The sequence below is a fragment of the Hypanus sabinus genome, chromosome 17, assembly GCF_030144855.1.
Source record: "Hypanus sabinus isolate sHypSab1 chromosome 17, sHypSab1.hap1, whole genome shotgun sequence".
In the NCBI taxonomy this organism is placed as follows: Eukaryota; Metazoa; Chordata; class Chondrichthyes; order Myliobatiformes; family Dasyatidae; genus Hypanus; species Hypanus sabinus.
Genome location: NC_082722.1, coordinates 2,405,368 through 2,426,810, shown reverse-complemented (window position 1 = coordinate 2,426,810; position 21,443 = coordinate 2,405,368). Strand labels below are relative to the sequence as shown.

The 21,443-nt window shown below is 42.7% G+C and overlaps 1 protein-coding gene across 1 annotated transcript; it reads right to left on the bottom strand.

The window, feature by feature from the left end:
* Positions 1–3,088: 3,088 nt before the first annotated feature.
* LOC132407135 (natural cytotoxicity triggering receptor 3 ligand 1-like) lies at positions 3,089–17,510 on the bottom strand. The gene is made up of 4 exons (XM_059993431.1): positions 17,395–17,510; positions 16,840–17,151; positions 15,678–15,983; positions 3,089–3,645 (listed from the first exon to the last, which is right to left on the bottom strand). Exons 1-4 carry the CDS (start codon positions 17,447–17,449, stop codon positions 3,542–3,544), a joined length of 777 nt encoding a protein of 258 aa, XP_059849414.1. The 5' UTR covers positions 17,450–17,510; the 3' UTR covers positions 3,089–3,541.
* Positions 17,511–21,443: the final 3,933 nt, after the last annotated feature.

The window sequence follows — 21,443 nt, the reverse complement described above, 5'->3', positions numbered from 1 at the left end:
TGAGGAGCAGGTACTTCCCATCCCCATACAAGCAATTTTGGCTGATAACAACCTGCAAAGGTACATTATTACTATTGATAACCCATGGGTGAAATGGACTCTTAAAATGTTGAAAAACATAGAACATAGAATAATACAGCACATTACAGGCCCTTCGGCCCACAATGTTGTACCAACCCTCAAACCCCATTATGATAGTAACCTCCCTGTTTGCTGGAGAATTTGTGGAAATCAAAATGCAAATCATTATCATATTTTCTGGGAATGCCCCATTACAAAGACTATTGGAATGGGATACACAATTCCCTACAAGACATCTTTAAATGTGAAATACTCTTAGAGAATAAGACCATATATTTTGGATATGTACCTCAAGAATGGTTGAAAAGAGATAAATGTTTAATGAATATACTGTCGGTGGCTGGTAAAAAGACTCTTACTAGGAAATGGTTATCACAGGAGAGCCCAACTTTAAATGCTTGGATGGAAATTACAATGGACATTTACAAAATGGAGAAGATAACAGTATTCATTAATCATAAGGTGGAACAATTTGATTCATACTGGGAAAATGGTTTAACTACATAACACCTCATAGGCCTGATTTTACCCTCATAAATCAATGAATATGTTGTAAAAAAGTCACTCCCTACTTGTACATAGTTTTCCCCTTTCACTTGTTCTTTCTTTCCTCTCTTTTCTGTAAGTGTATACCTCAGATAAATATTACGTGGAGATCTGTGACATATATGATTATATGATATATATGTACAATGTCTGAAATACATCTTATGGAAATGTTTGTTTGATGATGAACTTTAATAAAAATAAATTACAAAAAAAACAATGTAGCCTCGTTAAAGACCCTTTGTGCCAACAGTTATAATATCCAAGAGAGAGCGGGGAGTGAATGACAAGATAGCCTGAGAAAGATAATGTGGAGAGGGAAAGATTGAGAAGGATTCCTGCAGATCAGTGAAACAAGTTGCAGGTGCTGGAAATCTGAAATAAAATCGGAATATATTGCAAATGCTCAGCAACTCTGAAAAGGCTTAATTCACGCAACCTATTCTCATAAAACATGTTCCCCAATCCAGGCAACATCCTTGTAAATCTCCTTTGCACCCTTTCTGTGTTTTCCACATCCTTCCTGTAGTGAGGCAACCAGAATTGAGCACAGTACTCCACGTGGGGTCTGACCAGGGCTCCATTTAGCTGCAAAATTACCTGTCAGCTCAAACTCAGTCCCACGATTGATGATGGCCAATGCACCGTATGCCTTCTTAACCACAGATTCAACCTGCGTAGCATCTTTGAGTGTCCGATGGACTCAGACCCCAAGATCCTGCTGATGCTCCACACTGCCAAGAGTCTGACCGTTAATGCTATATTCTGCCATCTTATTTGACCTAACAAAATGAAACACCTCACTCTTATCTGGGTTGAACTCCATGTGCCACTTCTCAGCCTAGTTTTGCATCCTATCAATGTCCCACTGTAACCTCTGACAGCCTCCACACTATCCACAACACCCCCAACATTTGTGTCATCAGCAAATTTACTAAACCATCCCTCCACTTCCTCATCCAGGTCATTTATAAAAACTCAAAGAGTAGGGATCCCAGAACAGATCCCTGAGTCCCACTGGGTCACCGACCTCCATGCAGAATATGACCGGACTACAACCACTCTTTGCCTTCTGTGGGCAAGCCAGTTCTGGATCCACAAAGCAATGTCCCCTTGGATCCCATGCCCCGTTACTTTCTCAATAAACGTTGCATGGGGTGCCTTATCAAATGCCTTATTTAAATCCATATCCAATATATCTACAGCTCTACCTTCATCAATGTGTTTAGTCACATCCTCAAAAAATTCAATGAGACTCATAAGGCATGACCTGCCTTTGACACATATCATATTATGCCTCTCCAAAAGTTCATAAATCCCGCCTCTCAGGATCTTCTCCATCAACCTACCAAACACTGAGGTAAGATTCACTGGTCTATTATTTCCTGGGCTACCTCTACTCCCTTTCTTGAATAAGAGTACAACATCTGCAACTCTCTAATCCTCCGGAACCTCTCCCGTCCTGATTGATGATGCAAAAATCATCGCTAGGTACTTGGCAATCTCCTCCCTTGCTTCCCACTGTAGCCTGGGGTACATCCCGTCCAGTCCTGGTGACCTATCCAACTTGATGCTTTCCAAAAGCTCCAGCATATCCTCTTATCTACATGCTGAAGCTTTTCAGTCCACCGCAGGTCATCCCTACAATCATCAAGATCCTTTTCCGTAGTGAACACTGAAGCAATGTATTCATTAACTTCCTCTTAATTTCATCAGAACAATTGAACATGGACAGGAGTTTCTGCTAAACCTGAGGCCATTCTCAGATATTCTCTGGCTGTTTATTGTGTGAAGTGGCAGGTGGGTTCATCCGGGTCAGTGTATGGGTGACCGATTTGACTGCTTTGAACTTGTCAGAGTTGGGTATAACAATAGAAGCCACCTGAAGGAGGAAGTTGAATGCAAAGGGCATAAAACAATACTGCTTGGCAGCCCTGGGCTCCAACCAATGAGTCAGCCAGAAGACGTTGAGCGAACAAAAATAAAACGTCAGATATTGATCTCATATGGGAAGGAATAAGAATGGATGGTTTTGGGAGCACAGGCAGAGGAAGTCTCCAGAGACGAACCTGTGGAGGACCCCAGGGCGGACGTGTGAAGGTTAGACCTGGACCACGAGGAACATCTGGCTGGAGTAGACCTTTTCTCCAGGGTACCGTTTCTATTCTGTGAGGGATGGTGAAGGGTCAGGGAAATGTGGTGTGTGTGCACACTGTAGTTAGTTAGTGAACACACCTGCTTTTGGTTGAAGCAATAAACGTTCTTGTCAGTAAATACAGATCCTCTCGATGTCCAACAAAGGGGTAAGACCTCGAGCTCTGCACCGCCACGCTCCCTTTATAACCAGCTCTTTTATAAATCTGGACATATTGAAAGCGCGTTATTTCTCCGTAAGAAGAAAGGAACCAAAGTGAGTCCCTCTTATCCGCATTTATTGGAGATGGTTTGCCAATGCGTGAAATCATCAGAGAATTAAACAGTGTGAATAAAAGCACTTACAGTCCTCACCAGAGCAACAACCTCGTCCGCTCCACGTTATAAGTACAGTAATGCCGACATCTTTACGAATGTTAAACCCGTGTACCATAGCTCTCTGAAGACAAACAACATAGCATCTGTGAAATTCTCAGTCTGGAACCGTATCTTCGTCCACGCGTCAATATACTTCAGCTGCAAGGCGGCTGAATTCATGTGCTTTTCCATCTGAATTTAAACGAGAAACAGATGTTTGAACACATTGTCATTTGAATGGTATATGAAGCCGCTCTGCTCCAGTAAGATGTTGTCTGTCACCATCCTTTTATCACTTTGACACCTCGGGAGCTTCCTGCCGTGTGGCCGATACTTTCTTTCACTTGAAATTGTTTGTTCGGATGAACCGTTAAAAAGCGATTGATCTGGAACTTCGGATATGTCAGACCTTGTAAGCAAAATAAATAAGAGTAGCCCATACTTGAAATACGAGCGCAGCCAGGGAACCACGCACGATCCAATCAACGGCAAGAACGGAGACCACGGCTGGAAATGAACAGGAGATCGGCATTAGGAAGAGTGACACCGAGAACGAACAAACACGCGAGATCTGTTCCGATAAAGCAGGACCCGGCACAACCCTCCGCCCCGATCTATTTTTTTATTCCTTTCTTTCACGATTTGGCGATCGTCCGAAAGACCAGCATTTAATTGCCTCCCCTCCAGCTGCTCCTGAAATAAAATACAGAGGAATGGAAAGCAGGGTCACTGGGAATGTACAACGGTACCAACGAACGACTGAAGTACGTTTTATAAATGGTGTACACTGTGACCCAGTGCGGTGCTGGAGGGCACCGTGTTTTACTTTACTTTAGAAAATAAATTGCCGCATCACCAAAGTCGCCTTTGGAATGTAGCAAGATTCAGAACCGCGCACACACACACACAGAACAAAGAGAGTGTGTGTGTGTGAGGGAAAGAGACAGACAGACAGAGAGAGAACAAGAGAGAAAGAGAGTGAGTGTGTGTGTGAGAGAGAGAGAGAGAGTGAGTGTGTGTGTGTGTGTGTGTGTGTGTGAGAGAGAGAGAGAGAGAGAGAGAGAGAGAGAGAGAGAGAGAGAGAGAGAGAGAGAGAGAGACTAGGCATGATATTTGAACTAGAACATTGAATGGTAAGTTTGAACCACCAGTGGCTGCATGCCTGATATGGAATGTCAAGAATAGCTGATTTCTCTTTTGTCATTGAATGACATATTTATAGCGCAAGTCCTTTATCACACCAGCCCCGTTTAGTTCCAGCTGACTAAACTGACAAGATGCTGAGGAAGTGTAAATAGAATTGAGTATAATTTTAACTTCTTCAGTATGTCCACTTCATATCATGTGATGGAAGTGTAATCATTGGTTGCTGGGACAGTGATGCGACTCCTAGTCTGCCCTGAAGAACTTCCTCTCTGATGTCATGGGGCTGGGATGACTGAGCTCCAAAGCCCTCAAGGGAGGTTAAAATTAAGATACATGGGGTCCACGGCAAATTGGTTGTTTGGATTCTGAACTAGCTTGCGCATTAAAAATAGAGGGCAGTGGTTGAAGGGATTTTTTTCGAGCTGGAGGTCTGTAATAGTGGTGCTCCACAGGGATCTGTGCGAGTTCTTCTACGGTTTGTGATGTGTAGAAATGACGTGAATAAAAGTGTGGATGGGTGGATTAATAAGTTTACAATGATACCAAGATTGGTCGGGTTGTGGAGAGCGTAGGGGAGTGGCCAAGAAAGAGTCTGTTGCAGTTATAGGTAGATAAATGGCACTTTGGTAGAGCAATCGCAACCAGACAGTACATTGTAAAGGGAAAGATCCGTACCAGTGTGGCTGAGCAGAACGATCTTGGTGATCCAATTATCTAGCTCCGTGAAAGTGGCTACACAGGGCGATAGGGTGGTTAAGAAGGCATATGGAATGCCTCCTTTTATTAGGAGAGGTATTGAATTCAAAATTCAAGAGATTATGTTGCAATTTTATAAAACTCTGGCGAGGCCACATCTGGAGTATTTCACGCAGTTCTGGTCGGCCCACTATAGGAAGAATGTTGAGGCTTTGGCCAGGGAGCAGAAGAGGCTTTCAGGATGCTGTCTGGTTTAGAGGGCAGTGCTATCACGGGAGGCTGGACAAACCTGGTTTGTCTTTTATTGAACGGCGGAGGCTGAGGGGCGGTCTGATAGGGGTTTGGAAGACTATGGGAAGCATAGTGAGAGTAGACAGTAAGTATCTTTCGCAAGGTAGGAACGTCTAATATCAGAGGTCATCCATTGAAGGTGAGACAGGGTGGATTCAAAGTGAATGTAAGGTGTAACATTTTTACTCAGAGAGTGGTGGATTCCTGGAATGCCTGCCAAGTATGGTGGTTGAGTCAACTACATTAGAGGCTTTTAAGGACGTTTAGAAAGGCATATGAAGGTGGACGGATATAGCATTGTGCAGGTAGGAGGAATTAGCTTGTGGGGTTTTTGATTTACTCTTTAGGGAATTCGACACAATGCTGTGGGCCAAAGGGCCAGATTCTGTGCTGTACTACGTTCTATATACCTTGCCTAGTGCAACCAGCTATTCTAACCACTGGAGAACCTTCATCACTAGTCACTCACACCCACCTCACCTTTGCAATTCGACATTTTGACCAAAGTTTGTACAAATGTTACATTAAGATCTGAATCAGAGAGTTCCTGGCAAAACTAGGCACAAACGAGCAGGTCATTAGAGTGCAAGGACCATTTGGTAACTGTGTTAATGATACCTTTCATCACGCTGAGTAGCAGGATTTGGCTAAATTGTATTTGCAACATTTTATGTAAACGGGATAATCAAGATATTCCACTTGCCAGGTGGCATAAATGGACCATTTGACCAGGGGCACTCTTTCATATTCATCACAGCACACAAGTATTCCTAAGAGATTCAACTGTTCACTTACATAAATATTTTCAGCAATGAGAAATTTAAGGAGAACTTGAGAGGAAACGTTCATTCACAGGGTCGTGAGAGTGTGGAAGGAGCTGCCAGCACAGGTGGTGCATGCCAGCTACATCTCAACGCTTGAGAAAAGTTTGAATAAGTACATAGACAGACTTGGGCCCCAAGGTCCCTCTGATCCTCCACACTGCCAAGAGTCTTACCATTAATACTATATTCTGCCATTGTATTTGACCTACCAAAATGAACCACTTCATACTTACCTGGGGCGAACACATGTTCAAATCCATCTGCAATTTCTCAGCAAATAACTTGAACGGCAGACACTGCTGGGTAAATGCCAGTGTTGTCACTGCACCAGAATGGCTTGACTAATGATGCACCTAGTTTTGCAGCACAGTTCTTCGGTGTTACAGCTGTGATGTTATCTGACCTGAAGGTCTCTGTTTTACCCAGTAAATTTCTTGACATTATGCAGAATGGATAGGATCAGCTAAAGACTGCAGCATCTGTCGAGGCAGAAGGGTTGGTCGACATTTTAGATCAGTTTTCAATGTTGGAATCTCTTGTGTCTCTGGCTGCTGATGAGCTTCAGTTATTGTAGAAATCTTGGGATGTAGCCTCACCCATCACTTATGACTGAAGTTGAGACCAAATGCCTCAGTGCTATTCTTAACACTCGGGGCCCTGCTTCCTATTCCTAACTTACACTCAGAGAGACTTCATAGACAACCCCCCCACCCCCCCAGGACTTCCTCCTTTTCTGCAGCCATGATGCTATCTGCAGTTCAAATTATTTGCTGAGAATTTGCAGATGGAGTTGAACATGACTTATTGATTTGCCACACAGAGAGGACGTAGGTTTCAGACAAGAGGAAAGACATTTAAAAGGAATTTCAGGGACACCTTCCTCATCCAGAGAATGGCAGACAGAGAGAATTCTTAAAGCTGGATTAGAACCATAGAAACATAGAAAAGTACAGAATAGAAACAGGCCCTTCAGCCTATCTAGTCCATACCAAAACATTTAAACCACCTACTCCCATCAACCTGCTCTAGGACCATAAACCTCTCTGCCCGTATGTCTTCTTAACCATAGAGTCAACCTGCATAGCAGCTTTGAGTTAGATGGATTTGGACCCCAAGATCATACGGTGCATTGGCCTTCATCAATTGTAGGATTGAATTTAAGAACCGAGAGGTAATGTTGCAGCTATATAGGACCCTGGTCAGAGCCCACTTGGAGTACTGTGCTCAGTTCTGGTTGCTTCACTATCGGAAGGACGTGGAAACCATTAAAAGGGTGCAGAGGAGATTTACGAGGATGTTGCCTGGATTAGGGAGCATGCCTTATGAGAATAGGTTGAGTGAACTCAGCCTTTTCTCCTTGGACTGGCAGGAGCTGAGAAGCAACCTGATGGAGGTGTACAAGATGATGAGTGGCATTGATTGTGTGGATAGTCAGAAACTTTTTCCCAGGGCTGAAATGGCTAGCATGAGAGGGCATAGATTTAAGGTGCTTGGAAGTAGCCACAGAGGAGATGTCAGGGGTAAGTGTTTTTTATTTTACGCAGAGTTTTTTTTATGGTGAGTGCATGGAGTGGGTTGCCAGCAGCGGTGGCAAAGGTGGAAAAGATAGAGTGTTTTAAGAGACTCCTGGAAGGATATCTGGAGCTTAGGAAAATACAGGGCTAAGGGTAAGCCTAGGTAGTTCGATGGTACGGACATGCTCAGCACCGCTTTGTGGGCTGAAGGGCCTGTATTGTGCTGTAGGTTTTCTGTGTTTCCATGTTTCATACTTCTGGATTTCAGTGAGTACAGTTCCAGATCCATTAAATGCTGCTTGTATGATAAGCCTTTCAATCCAGAATCGTCTGGAAACTTGACAATAAAGCCATCAATTCCTTCATCAAACTTATTGACATGTAATGTAAAAGGAAGAGGTCCCAATTCAGACTCCTATGGAACACATTAGTCACCAGCAGCTGACCAAAAAATGTTCCCTTTATAAGACCAGAAGACATAGTAGCAGAATTAGGCCATTCAGGCCATCGAGTCTGCTCTGCCATTCCATTATGGCTGATCCCAGATCCCACTCAACCCATACACATGCCTTATCATCATACCCTTTTTTGGCCCACTCGATCAAGAAACGGTTAACTTCTGCCTTAAATATATGCACGGACATGGCCTCCACCACAGTTTGTGGCATAGAATTCCAGAAACTTACTACTCTCTGGCAAAAAAAATCTGACCTCTGTTCCAAAGGGTCGCCACTCAATTCTGAGGTTGTGCCCTCTAGTTCTGGATACCCCCACCACAGGAAACATCCTCGCCACATCCACCCTATCTCATCCTTTCAACATTCGATAGGTTTCAATGAGATTCCGTGCCCCCGCCCCCTCCAACATTCTTCTAAATTCCAGTGAAGCTGCCAAACTCTTTTCATGTGTTACCCTCTTCATTCCTGGTATCATCCTCGTTAACCTCCTCAGGACTCTCTCCAATGACAGCACATCTTTTTCTGAGATATGGGGCCCAACACTATTGACAGTATTCTAAGTGCAGCCTGACTAGTGTCTTCTAAAGGCACAGTATTATCTCCTTGTTTTTATATTCTATCCCCTTGAATCAATGCTAACATTGCATTTGCCTTCTTCACCAAAGACTCAACCTGTAAATTAACCTTCTGGGAGTCTTGCACAAGGACTCCTAAGTCCCCCTGCACTTCTGATGTTTGAAACTTCTCCCCATTTAGATAACAGTCTGCTCTGTTGTTCCTTTTACCAAAATGCAGTATCATACATTTCCAATACTGTATTCCATCTGACTCTTTTTTGTCCATTCTTCCAATTTGTCTAAGCCCTATTGCAAATGCATTCTTCCTCAGAACTTCCTATCCCTCCACATATCTTCATATCATCCGGAAATTTGCCACAAAGCCAACAATTCCAATATGCAAATCATTGACAAACAATGTGAAAAGTAGTGGTCCCAATACTGACCCCTGAGGAACACCACTAGTCACCAACAGCCAACCAGAAAAGCCCCTTTTTATTCCCACTCGCTGCCTCCTGCCCATCGGCCATTCCAGTATCCACGCCAGTATCTTCCCTGTAACACCAGAAGATTTTATCTTGTCAAGCAGCCTCATGAGTGGCACCTTATCCACTGCCTCCCCTCTGTCCACCCTGCTTGTTACTTCCTTGAAGAACTCTAATAGATTTTTCAGGCAAGATTTCCTTTGACAGAAACCATGCTGATTTTGACTTGTTTTGTCATCAGTCTCCAAGTACCTTGAAACCTCATCCTTAACAACAGACACCAATACTTTCCCAACCACCGAGGTTAGGCTAACTGGTCTCTCTTTTTAAAGAGTAGAGTGACATCTGCAATTAAGTCCTCCGGAACCATCCCAGAATCAAATAATTCTTGAAAAAGCATGACCAATATATCCGTTATCTCTGTAGCAACCTCTCTCAGGACTCTGGGATGTAGTCTATCTGGCCCAGGTGACCCAGCAACCTTAAGATCTTTAAGTTTGCCTAGCACTTGTTCCTCTGTAATAACAATGGCACTCACAGACCTCCTGGCATACTGCTAGTGTTTTCACAGTGAAGACAGATACAAAGTACCCAGTAAGTTCATCTGCCATTTCTTTGTTCCCCATTACTACTTCACCAGCATGATTCTCCAGTCTTCCAATATCAACTCTCACCTCCTTTGTACTCTTCATATAACTGAAAAACATCTTTGGTATCCTTCTTCATATTACTGGCTAGTCTGCCTTCATATTTCATTTCTTTCTATTCTTATAGCATTTATCCTTGACATTTGTTGGATTTTAAAAGAATCCCAATCATTCACTGACTTTTGTTACATTATATGCCCTTTTCTTGGCTTTTACGCAGTACTTAATTTCCTTTGTCAGTTACGAATGCCTACCCCTGATATTTGAGAACTTTTTCCTTTGTGCGACATATCTATCCTGGGACGTGTGAACTATTCCCAGGAACTTCAGCCATCTCTGCTCTGCTGTCATCCCCGCCAGTATCCGCCTCCAATCCACCTGGGCAAGCTCCTCTCTCATGCCTCTGTAATTTTCTTTATTCCACTGCGATACAGATACTTAAAAGTTATCTTTCTCCCTCTCCAGTTGCAGTATGAAATCAAACATATTACGATCGCTGCCTCCTAAGGGTTTGTTTACATTAAGCTCCCTCACAAGATCTAGGTTATTCCATAACACCCAATCTCAGATAGCCTTTCTGGGAATAGACTCAAAGAGAAGCTGCCCTAAAAATCCATCTGGTAAACATTCAAGTATTTCCCGCTCTTGCGATCTGAGACCTACCTGATTTTCCCAATCCCCTTGTATATTGAAATCCCCTATTACAATTGCGCTATTACCCTTGTTTCATGCCTTTTTCAGCTCCCTTTACAATCTCAGCCCCACACCTTTACTACTATTCTGAGGCTATATATGATTCCCATAACGATTTTTACCCTTGCAATTTCGTAACTACACCCACAAAGATCCAATATTCACTGACCCTATGTCACCCCTTTCTAAAGATATAATTCCATATCTTACCAACAGATCCACATCACTGTCTATGCCTTCCTGCCTGTCATTTTGATGCAAAATATATCTTTAGATGCTAAGCTCCCAACGATGGCCTTCCTTCAGCCACGACTCAGTAATGTCCACAACGTTATACTGACCAATCTCTAATAACGCCACAGACTCATCCACTTTGATTCCCACTCTTTGCTTCCTGACAATCAGTCAATGCTTTATCCATTCTAGTGTCTTCCCTGTAATTTGTTAATCAGCCTCATGTGTGGCACCGTGACAAAGGCCTTCTGAAAATCCAAGTACACAACATGCAGATTCGCCTTTGTCTATTCTGCTTGTTATTTCTTTAAGGAATACCCGATAGATGTGTCATGCAAGATTTTCCCTTGAGGGAACCATGCTGACTGTGGCTAATGTTATCATGTGTCTCCATTTACCCTAGAAGCACACCCTTAAAAATCAATTCCAGCATCGTCTCAGCCACTGAGGTCAGACTAACTGGCCTACAATTTCCTTTCTTCTGCCTCTTTCCCTTATTGAAGTGTGGAGTGGCATTTGCAATTTTCCAGTCCTCCGGAATTATTGTAGAATCTATTGATTCTTGAAATATCATTAGCAAAGCCTCTACGATCTTCTTGGGCTCTTCTTTCTGAGAGCAGGGGTGTATATCAGCTGGTCCAGGTAACTTATCTAACTTCCGACCTTTCAGTTACACAAACACCTTCTCACTTCACTCACGTCTGCCCCTAACAAACTTCCAGCACACTGCTGGTGTCTTTCCCAGAGAATACTGATGCAAAATATTTATCTAGATCGTCCATGATTTTCTTGACCCCATTACTACCTCTCCAAGGTTATTTTCCAGTGTTCCAATATCTACTCTCACCGCTCATTTACATACTTATGTCTGGGGAAACCTTTGTATCTGCTTTCCTATTGTTGGCTAGCTTACATTCATATACCATCCTTTCTTTCTTTATTACTTCTGTGGTTGCATTCTATTGGTATTTAAAAGCTTTCCAATCCTCTAACATTCTACTAAATTTTGCTGTATTATATGCCCTCTCTTTGGCATTTATGTTGGCTTTGATTTCTCTTATCAGTCTCAATTGTGTCATCCTGCCTTTAGAATACTTCTTTGATGGGATGGAGCTGTCCTGCCTCTTATAAATTGCTCCTAAATACTCCAGCAGTTGCTGCTCTGCTGTCATCTCTGCTTCTGTTCCCTTCCAGTCAGACAATATGGAGGATGATGTGCTGGACACTGAGTGTAGGTACGGACAATGAGAATATCCCTAGTATCCAGACAAGGTAATTGGACATGAGCTGATGTGCGGTTAGTGGTGCAGATGTTCCCTGTCCATTCATTTCTCCCATGACACCATTCCCGCAAGCATTACAAGTGCTATACCTGCCACTTACACGCCCAAATCAGACCTTCCAGGTGAGGCAACACTTAACCTGTGGTGAGACCCAACACAGGTTGGGAGACCAATTGTTGAGCACCTTCAATATGTCCAATACAAAAAGTAGGATCTCCTGCTGACTTCTTATTTCAATTGGACTTCTGGTTTATATTCTGACATCTCTGAACCTCCTTTACTGCAATGATGAAGGCATGTCACATTGGAGGAGCAACACCTCATATTTCATCTAGATAGCCTCCAACTTGATGGTATGAACATCGATTTTTCGAACCAGCTAATTTCTCCCCCTTCTTTCCCTCTGTCCTCATCTATTCCACATTTTGGTTTCCCTCTCATCCCTTCGCCTTACCTGCCCGCCATCTCCCTCTAGCACCCCCTTCCCTTTTTCCAAGGTTCACTGTCCACTGCTGTTAGATTCTATCTTCTTCAACCCTTTGCTTCTTCCAGCGATCACATCCCAGGTTCTTACACACCCACCTGCGCTCTCATTTAGTCTCAACTATCACCTGCCAGCTTACAACAGGCCCTCACCACCCGCCCGTCAATTTTCATAAGTTGGCTTATGCCCTCTTCCCGTTGAGTCCCGATGAAAGGTCTCTGTTTATTCGAAGTGTCGTCTTTATAAACCTCTGTATAGAACATAGAACAGCACAACACAGGACAGGCCAATCGGCGCACAATGTTGTACCGAGCCAGATAAAAAGCTAATCCAAAACAACTTATCACTTATCCCTCCTAGCTAATCAACGTCCTTATCCATTCATCTTCCTTATATCCACGTGCCTATCCACTTCTTAAAAACCTCTAATTTATTTGCCTCTACCACCACACCAGGCGGTGCATTCCAGGAACCAACCACTCTCAGAGTAAATAAAGATACCTTCAAGCCCCTTGAATCTACCCACTCTCACGTTCAATGCATACCCTCTGGTATTAGACTTCTGATCACTGGAAAACAGATACACTCTGTCCACTCTATCTTTGCCTCTCATAATCTTGTAAACCTCTGGCAGATTTCCCTTCAGCCTCTGATGCTCTAGAGAAAAAAAACCCCAAGTTTATCCAGCCTCTCGTGATGGCACTTGCCCTCTAAACGAGGCTGCATTCTGGCAAACCTCTAACACGTCGTCTCCAAAGTATCGACATCCTTCCCATGGTTGGACTGTATGAAATACAGGCCTAACCAGAGTTCTATAAAGTTGCAATGTAACCTCCTGATTTTTGAACACAATGCTTCAACTAATAAAAGCAAACATGCTGGTGGAAGACAGCAGGATGTTGTACCTCCAGGTTGGAGGCCACCCTACCTAATGGCATGAACATTGACTTCTCTAATTTCTGTTAATGCCCTTCCTCCCCTTCTTACCCCATCCCTGACATATTTAGTTGTTTGCCTGTTCTCCATCTCCCTCTGGTGCTCCCCCCCCCGCCTTCTTTCTCCTGAGGCCTCCCGTCCCATGATCCTTTCCCATCTCCAGCTCTGTATCACTTTCGCCAATCACCTTTCCAGCTCTTAGCTTCACCCCACCCCCTCCGGTCTTCTCCTATCATTTCGCCTTTCCCCCTCCCCCCACTACTTTCAAATCTCTTAGTATCTCTCCTTTCAGTTAGCCCTGACAAAGGGTCTCGGCCCGAAACGTCGACAGTGCTTCTCCGTATAGATGCTGCCTGTCCTGCTGTGTTCCACCAGCATTTTGTGTGGTTTGTTTGAATTTCCAGCATCTGCAGATTTCCTCGTGTTTGCTCATTCCATAAGCCATCCTAACTACCTTATTGATCCTAAGATCTCTCTGCTCAGCAGCACTTTTAAGGATCTTGCCCTTAACAGTGTGCTGTTTCCTTGCATTTGCCCTATGGAGGTACAACACCTCACATGTATCTGGGTTAAACGCCATCTTCCAGTTATCTGCCCATATCTGCCACTGATAAAAATCGTACTGAATTCTTTGCCAGTTTTCCACACTATCTACAGCTCCAGCAACCTTGGTATCATCAACAAATTTACTAACCCACCCATGTACATGTTCATCCATATACAGGTTATTATATACAGTACATCACAAACATCAGTGGTCCCAGTACAGATTTCTGTGGAATTTCTCTAAATGTAGACCTTCAGATCGAATAAGTCCCTTCACCCACCATCCTCTGTCTTTTGTGCACAAAGCTTGTTCTGAATCCAAACAACCAATATGCTGTGAACTCCATATATCTTAATCTTTGGGTTTAGACTCCCATCTGGAACTGTTAAATATCTTAACAAAATCCATCAACATCAACTGTCCTATCCTCACTAATCTCTCTCATCACCTTGTCAAGAAAATCAGTGAAGTTGGTAAGGCACGACCTGACACACACAGAGCCATGCTGCCTCTCCCTAATTAGGTCATGGGTTTCCAAGTGCTCATAGCCTAACCGTAAGAATTTTCTCCAGCAATTTCCCTACATCTGATGCGAAACTCAGTCTATAGTTTCCATGATTTTTCCTTGTTCCCTTCTTCAGAAGAAGTACAACATTAGCCATTCACCAGTCATCTGGAACCCCTCTTGTGGCTGGAGAGGACACAAAGATGCCGGTCAAGGGCCCAGTAGTCTTGTCTCTTGCCCCCTTCCATATCCTTGGGACAAATCCCATTATGCCCGGGAGACTTTAATGCTCATAAGGAGGCCCAACACTCCCTCTTCCTTGACCACCAAACACCCAAACTTATCAGTCAGCTAACTGATCTCCTGGTCCTGCATATCCTTTTCCTTGGTAAACGCTGAAACAAAGTACTTATTAAGTACCTCACACACCCTGCATCTAAGCAAGTGTTCCCTGTTTTATCGTAGAGTGGTCCAACCTTCTCTCTAATCATCCTCTTGGGCTTGATGTATGCATAGAATGACTTGGGCTTCATCTTAATTGTACTTGCCACAACCTTTCATGGCTTATCTAGGCTTTCTTAATTCTGTTCTTTAGTTCTTTTCTAGTTTCTTTATACAGCTCGTGTTCATTGTTTAATTCTAACTTGCGAAGACTTACATATTTTTCCATTTTCCTATTGGCTAAAATCACCACCTCTTTGAACATCCAAGTTTCTCAGATCATTCCATCCCTATCCTTCCTTTTAAAAGGAACATCCCTTTCCTGTACTCTGTCACAATTGATCTTTAAACTCCATCTGTGTCTGATGTGGACTTAACAGAGAAAAGGTGTTTCCAATTAATGATTTTTAGTTCCTGCCTAATGCCCTCACAATTTTCCCTACTCCAATTTAAAATTCTCCCAAAAGGACCATAGCTATACTTATCTGTAGCTATCCTGAAAGTTAAGGAGTTGAGGTCACTGTTTCCTGACTGTTCACCCACTGAAAGGTCAGTCACCTGACCAGGCTCATTACCCAACACCAAGTTCAGTTGTTCCCCTTCCCTCGTCCACATACTGATTAAAGAAATCTTCCTAGATACATTTTACAAATTCAGCCTCATCTAAGCCCACTGCACTCAGAAGGTTCCAGCTTATATTAGGGAAGTTGACAAGAACCTATTATTTTTGCACATTTCCTTATCGGATTTCATATTTGTCCTGATGGTTATTATTTTCATCAATTAGTAAGTCATTACCTGCTTTAGAAACAGTGTAGTTGGCAGTTGCTGGAACTGGTGTCGAAATATGGTGAACTTGACATGTGTAAACTGTGTTTTCCCTGACTGACTGTGACTCTTCCAACGAGCTGATCACTTCGTATAAACCCCCTGCAGTTAGGTACTGTTCGTGTTTGATTCCATGTTGGACCTCGGTACCATTTTTATGCCAGGTGAGGTTAAATTCTTTTGGATAAAAAGCAGCCGTTCTGCATTGGAGTGTCAGGAAAGCAGATGAAGATTTTGCCGATCGCATAGATACAATCTTCAGAGGAGAGGGGACAGCTGAAAGAAGGGGAAATTAAAATAAAACAAACCCTTTTCGTTTTGAAATTTTCCAATCAATTGACAATTGGTTGGATGCATAACAGTTCTATAATAAATTGTAAATTGCGAACCAATTTAAAGCTGTTTTTCATTATAACGATGGATTTCCCTCGGTATATTTAGTCGCGGACTGTTTCTGCTATTCCTAAAGCGTCTGAATCACAGTTTTCAGCAATTTTCGAGCACAGAACTGGCTTTACGTCAAGAATATCTTTCCGTCCCAACACCATCGTTTTCCAAATATTGACTGACAACGGACAACACACACACAATGCTGGGGGAACTCAGCAGGCCAGGCAGCATCTATGGAAAAGAGGACAGTCGACGTTTCGTGCCGAGACCGTTCATCTCTTTTCCATAGATGCTGTCTGGCCTGCTGAGATCCTTCACCATTTTGTGTGCTGCTTTGGTTTCTAGTATTGCAGATTTTCTCTTGTTTGTGCCTGACAATGGCGGTGGTTTTGTCTTTTTCGCCAGTTATAGAGTTTTAATTTGTTTCAGAGAATTAATCTAATGTGGATTAGGTATAAATATTTAAAATACAGGGTTTATCGACCCGTGTCCTATCCTCGTTGTTCAGTTTTCAAATTGAAGGCGCGGTTTAATTGGCAGCTATCCGTTACACATATCACATTAAATGTCGTTGCTGATTTTACCTTCTGACAGCATGTTTTAATCTCCTGCATCTTCGAGTAAATGCTCTTCGCAATCAAATTGCAATGTGTTACACAACTCTACTCTGCATTCTTTGTGAAACAACTTTCGAATCTGGATCACAACTAAAGACCTGGTTTATAATTGTAACTCCGCTCACCGTATACCACAACCTTCTCTCCATATCCCTTTTCGATCGTTCGTCCCGCTTGTTTTATGGCACAATAATATGTTCCAGCGTCCGAGACGGTGACATTCAGGAGGTGAAGGTAGGCGCCTCCTGCCTTAATACTGAACAATTTTCTGCTATCTTCCTTTAGAAAAGTCGCATTTCCATCTCTCCACCAGTAAACTTTGATAGTTGACTGATCAAGGTCGAAGCGGAAGGAGCATCGGCAAGTGAAGTTGGTGCCGCTGAGCACGATATTCCGATCAGCATTCGGAGCCGCCTTGCCCGGCACGTCCATGGCAGCTGTCAAGAAAGGATGCACACTCTGATTTAGTCATTGGTAGGAATTGCTTTTTAACGACTGACCGAAATACTCAAAATTCGAATAGCTCAAATATTATGCTGTGGCCGTTTTACCATCCTCACTGAGGTTTGGTAAATCTACGATAAAAAACAATCTCATCAACACTATATCGTGAGCGGTACAAGTATCACTTGTGGGCTTGTAAAGAACCTTAAATAAGGAATAATAAAATGACTGTATACCCGCTTTCACAATGGCAAGTAAATACATGGTCCAAAATGACCGCTTCAGAAACATATCAGCGTCGACAACAGAGCAGAAAGTGAGGGTCCGGTGGGCAGGCGTCAATGCATTTCGATAATCTTATCACACTAACATTTAATCGCGTCAATTGCCCGCAGGACATTGCCGAGAAATGCATACGCTTGAATCTAGGGTTTGACCGATTAGCTGTGGTCAGAAGCAAGGACAGGAAATGAAGGGCTGCATTGTGTCAAGAGACAAGAAGGTCAAAATCCACAACTTCTCAGGTTTTGTCGGCGAGACAGGAAATAACAAGTAAGATCAGAACAAGTGGAAAAGGTTTCGGTGAATGGGCTTCCTGAGATTTTACAAGATCATTGGCCTCTACTCTTTTTTTATTTTCCCGGAAATCTTGTTTGTTTGCTATTCTCCACTTTTTATATATCTGTTGACTACACGCCATTGCCTCGAAGCGGCACGTCACTTTTTAAACGGGCAGTTTGAGAAGGCAGCTTTGACATCGAAGTTCAATTGCGGCTCTTGGTGGAGGACCGACCGCTTCGCCGAGGATGCCGAGCAAAATCAAGCAAGGCGGGGGAAAGGACACATTTTCCTTTTTCTTTCTCTCGTGTCACGTTCCTGGCAGTCAACATTTTGGGGGAAGCAAATTAACACAATCACCAAAATGTCTCTGCTTCGTTTGAAGTTTGATGAGATTTGGTATATCAGATTTGCGCGGTGGAGATCATTCTGACAGGTTGCATTACACACCTGCATGGATATTCCGAAGCATTGAGACTGCAGAGGACTGTGCACAAAGACAGCACCATCACACTCACGGGCTGCCCCATCACCGAGGGTATCTTTAAGAGACAGTGTCTCAAGAAAGTGGCATTAATTACTTACGACCCCCCCATCCAGAACAAAATGCCTTCTCAGGAAATGAAGATCCGGAAACAGCTTTTTCCCAGTTTTTGAATGGACCATTAAACGATAAATACTAAACTATTGTTCAACTTGCGCCATTTATTTACTTTATGATTTATAGTAACCTTACGTCTTTGCACTGTACTGCTGCCCCAGGGCAACCAATTTCACACCATAAAAGTCAGCTCTAATAAACCTGATTGTAACCATATAACTATTACAGCACGGAAACAGGTCATCTCGGCCCTTCTAGACCGTGCCGAACGCTTACTCTCACCTCGTCCCACCGACCTGCACTTAGCCCATAACCCTCCATTCCTTCCCGTCCATATACCTATCGATTTTTAAAAAATGACAATATCGAACATGCCTCTACCACTTCTACTGGAAGCCCGTTCCACACAGCTACCACTCTCTGAGTAAAGAAGTTCCCCCTCGTGTTACCCCTAAATTTTTGGCCACGAACTCTCAACTCATGTCCTCTTGTTTGAATCTCACCTACTCTCAATGAAAAAAGCCTATCCACATCGACTCTATCTATGCCCCTCATAATTTTAAATACCTCTATCAAGTCCCCCTTCAACGTTCTATGCTCCAAAGAATAAAGACATAACTTGTTCAACCTTTCTCTGTAATTTAGGTGCTGAAGCCCAGGTAACATTCTCATAAATCTCCTCTGTACTTTCTCTATTTTGTTGACATCTTTCCTAAAATCCGGTGACCAGAACTGTACACAATACTCCAAATTTGGCCTCACCAATGCCTTGTACAACTTTTACATTACATTCCAACTCCTATACTCAATGCTCTGATTTATAAAGCCCAGCATACCAAAAGCTTTCTTCACCACCCTATCCACATGAGATTCCACCTTCAGGGAACAATGCATCATTTGCCTAGATCACTCTGTTCTACTGCATTCCTCAATGAACTCCATTTACCATGTATGTCCTATTTTGATTATTCCTACCAAAATGTAGCACCTCACACTTATTAGCATTAAACTCCATCTTCCATTGCTCAGCCTACTCTTCTAACTGGCCTAAATCTTTCTGCAAACTTTGAAAACCTACTTCATTATCCACAACGCCACCTATCTTAGTATTATCTGTATACTTACTAATCCAATTTGCCACCCCAACATCCAGATCATTAATGTATATGACAAACAACATTGGACCCAGTGCAGATCCCTGAGGCACACCACTAGTCACCGGCCTCCAAGCTGACAAACAGTTATTCACCATTACTCTCTGGCATCTCCCATCCATCCACTGTTGAATCCATTTTTCTAGATCAATATTAACCTTCCGTGTGGAACCTTGTCAAAGGCCTTACTGAAGTCCATATAGACAACATCCACTGCTTTAACCTTGTCAACTTTCTTAGTAACCTCTTCAAAAAATTCGTCAAACATTTTGTCAAACATGACCTTCCACGCACAAATCCATGTTGACTGTTCTTAATCAGATCCCGTCTATCCAGATAATTATATACACCATCTCTAAGAATACTTTCCATTAATTTACCCACCACTGATGTCAAACTTACAGGCCGATAATTGCTAGGTTTACTCTTAGAACCCTTTTTAAGCAATGGAACCACAGGAGCAATACACCAATCCTCTGGCACCATCCCTATTTTAAATGACATTTGAAATATTTCTGCAGAGCCCCTGCTGTTTCTACACTAACTTCCCTCAAGGTCCTAGGGAATATCCTGTCAGGATCTGGAGACTTATCCACTTTTATATTCTTTTAAAGTGACAGTACTTCCTCTTCTTTAATCATCATAGTTTACATAAATACCCTACTTGTTTCCCTTACCTTACACAATTCAATATCCTTCTCCTTAGTGAATACCGAAGAAATTGTTCAAAATCTCCCCCATCTCTTCTGGCTCCATACATGGCTGTCCACTCTGATTCTCTAAGGGACCAATTTTATCCCTCACTATCCTTTTGCTATTAATATAACTGTAGAAACCCTTTGGATTTATTTTCACCTCACTTACCATAACAACCTCATATTTTCTTTTAGCTTTTCTAATATCTTTCTTAAGATTCTTTTTAAATTCTTTATATTCCTCAAGCACCTCATTTACTCCATGCTGCCTATATTTATTGTAGATCTCTCTCTTTTTCCGAACCAAGTTTCCAATAACCCTTGAAAACCATGGCTCTCTCAAACTTTTAAACTTTCCTTTCAACCTAACAGGAACATAAGGATTCTGTACCCTCAAAATTTCACCTTTAAATGACCTCCATTTCTCTATTACATCCTTCCCATACAACAAATTGTCCCAATCCACTCTTTCTAAATCCTTTCATATCTCCTCAAAGTTAGCCTTTCTCCAATCAAAAATCTCAACCCTGGGTCCAGACCTATCCTTCTCCATAATTATATTGAAATTAATGGCATTGTGATCACTGGACCTGAAGTGCTCCCCAACACATACCTCAGTCACCTGACCTATCTCATTCCAGGGACAGGCGATCCAACACTGCCCCTTCTGTAGTCGGTACCTCTATGTATTGCTGCAAAAAATCTATCCTGCACCCATTTTACAAACTCCAAACCATCCAGCCCTTTTACAGAATTGGCTTCCCAGTCAATGTTTGGAGAATTAAAATCTCCCACAATCACAACCTTGTGCTTACTGCAAATATCTGCTATCTCCTTACAAATTTGCTCCTCCAATACTGGCTCTCCATTAGCTGGTCTTTAATACACCCCTATAAGTATTTCTACACCTTTCCCATTCCTCAATTCCAACCAAATAGCCTCTCTAGAAGAGCCCTCTAATCTATCCTGCCAAAGCACCCCTGTAATATTTTCTCTGACAAGCAATGCAACACCTCACCCTCTTGCTCCTCCAATTCTATCACACCTGAAGCAATGAAATCCAGGAATAATTAGTTGCCAATCATACCCCTCCTGCAAACATGTTTCACTAATAGCTACAACATAATATTTCCAGGTATCAATCCATGCTTTAAGCTCATCCACCTTTCTTACAATGCTCCTAGCACTAAAATAAATGCATTTAAGAAATTCTCCACCTCTTACTCTCTGTTTATCCCTAACAGTGCAAACAACTTTACTATCTTCTTTTTCTTCCT

Bases quoted from the DNA above. Each gene is read 5' to 3' on its own strand.
- LOC132407135 (XM_059993431.1), bottom strand. From the start codon at position 17,449: ATGTTTCTGAAGCGGTCATTTTGGACCATGTATTTACTTGCCATTGTG. The intron at 17,152-17,394 runs GTATACAGTCAT...CTTTCTTGACAG, and splicing joins ACTTGCCATTGTGAAAGCGG to CTGCCATGGACGTGCCGGGC. The intron at 3,646-15,677 runs GTAATGACTTAC...GTTCATTTCCAG, and splicing joins CTACACTGTTTCTAAAGCAG to CCGTGGTCTCCGTTCTTGCC.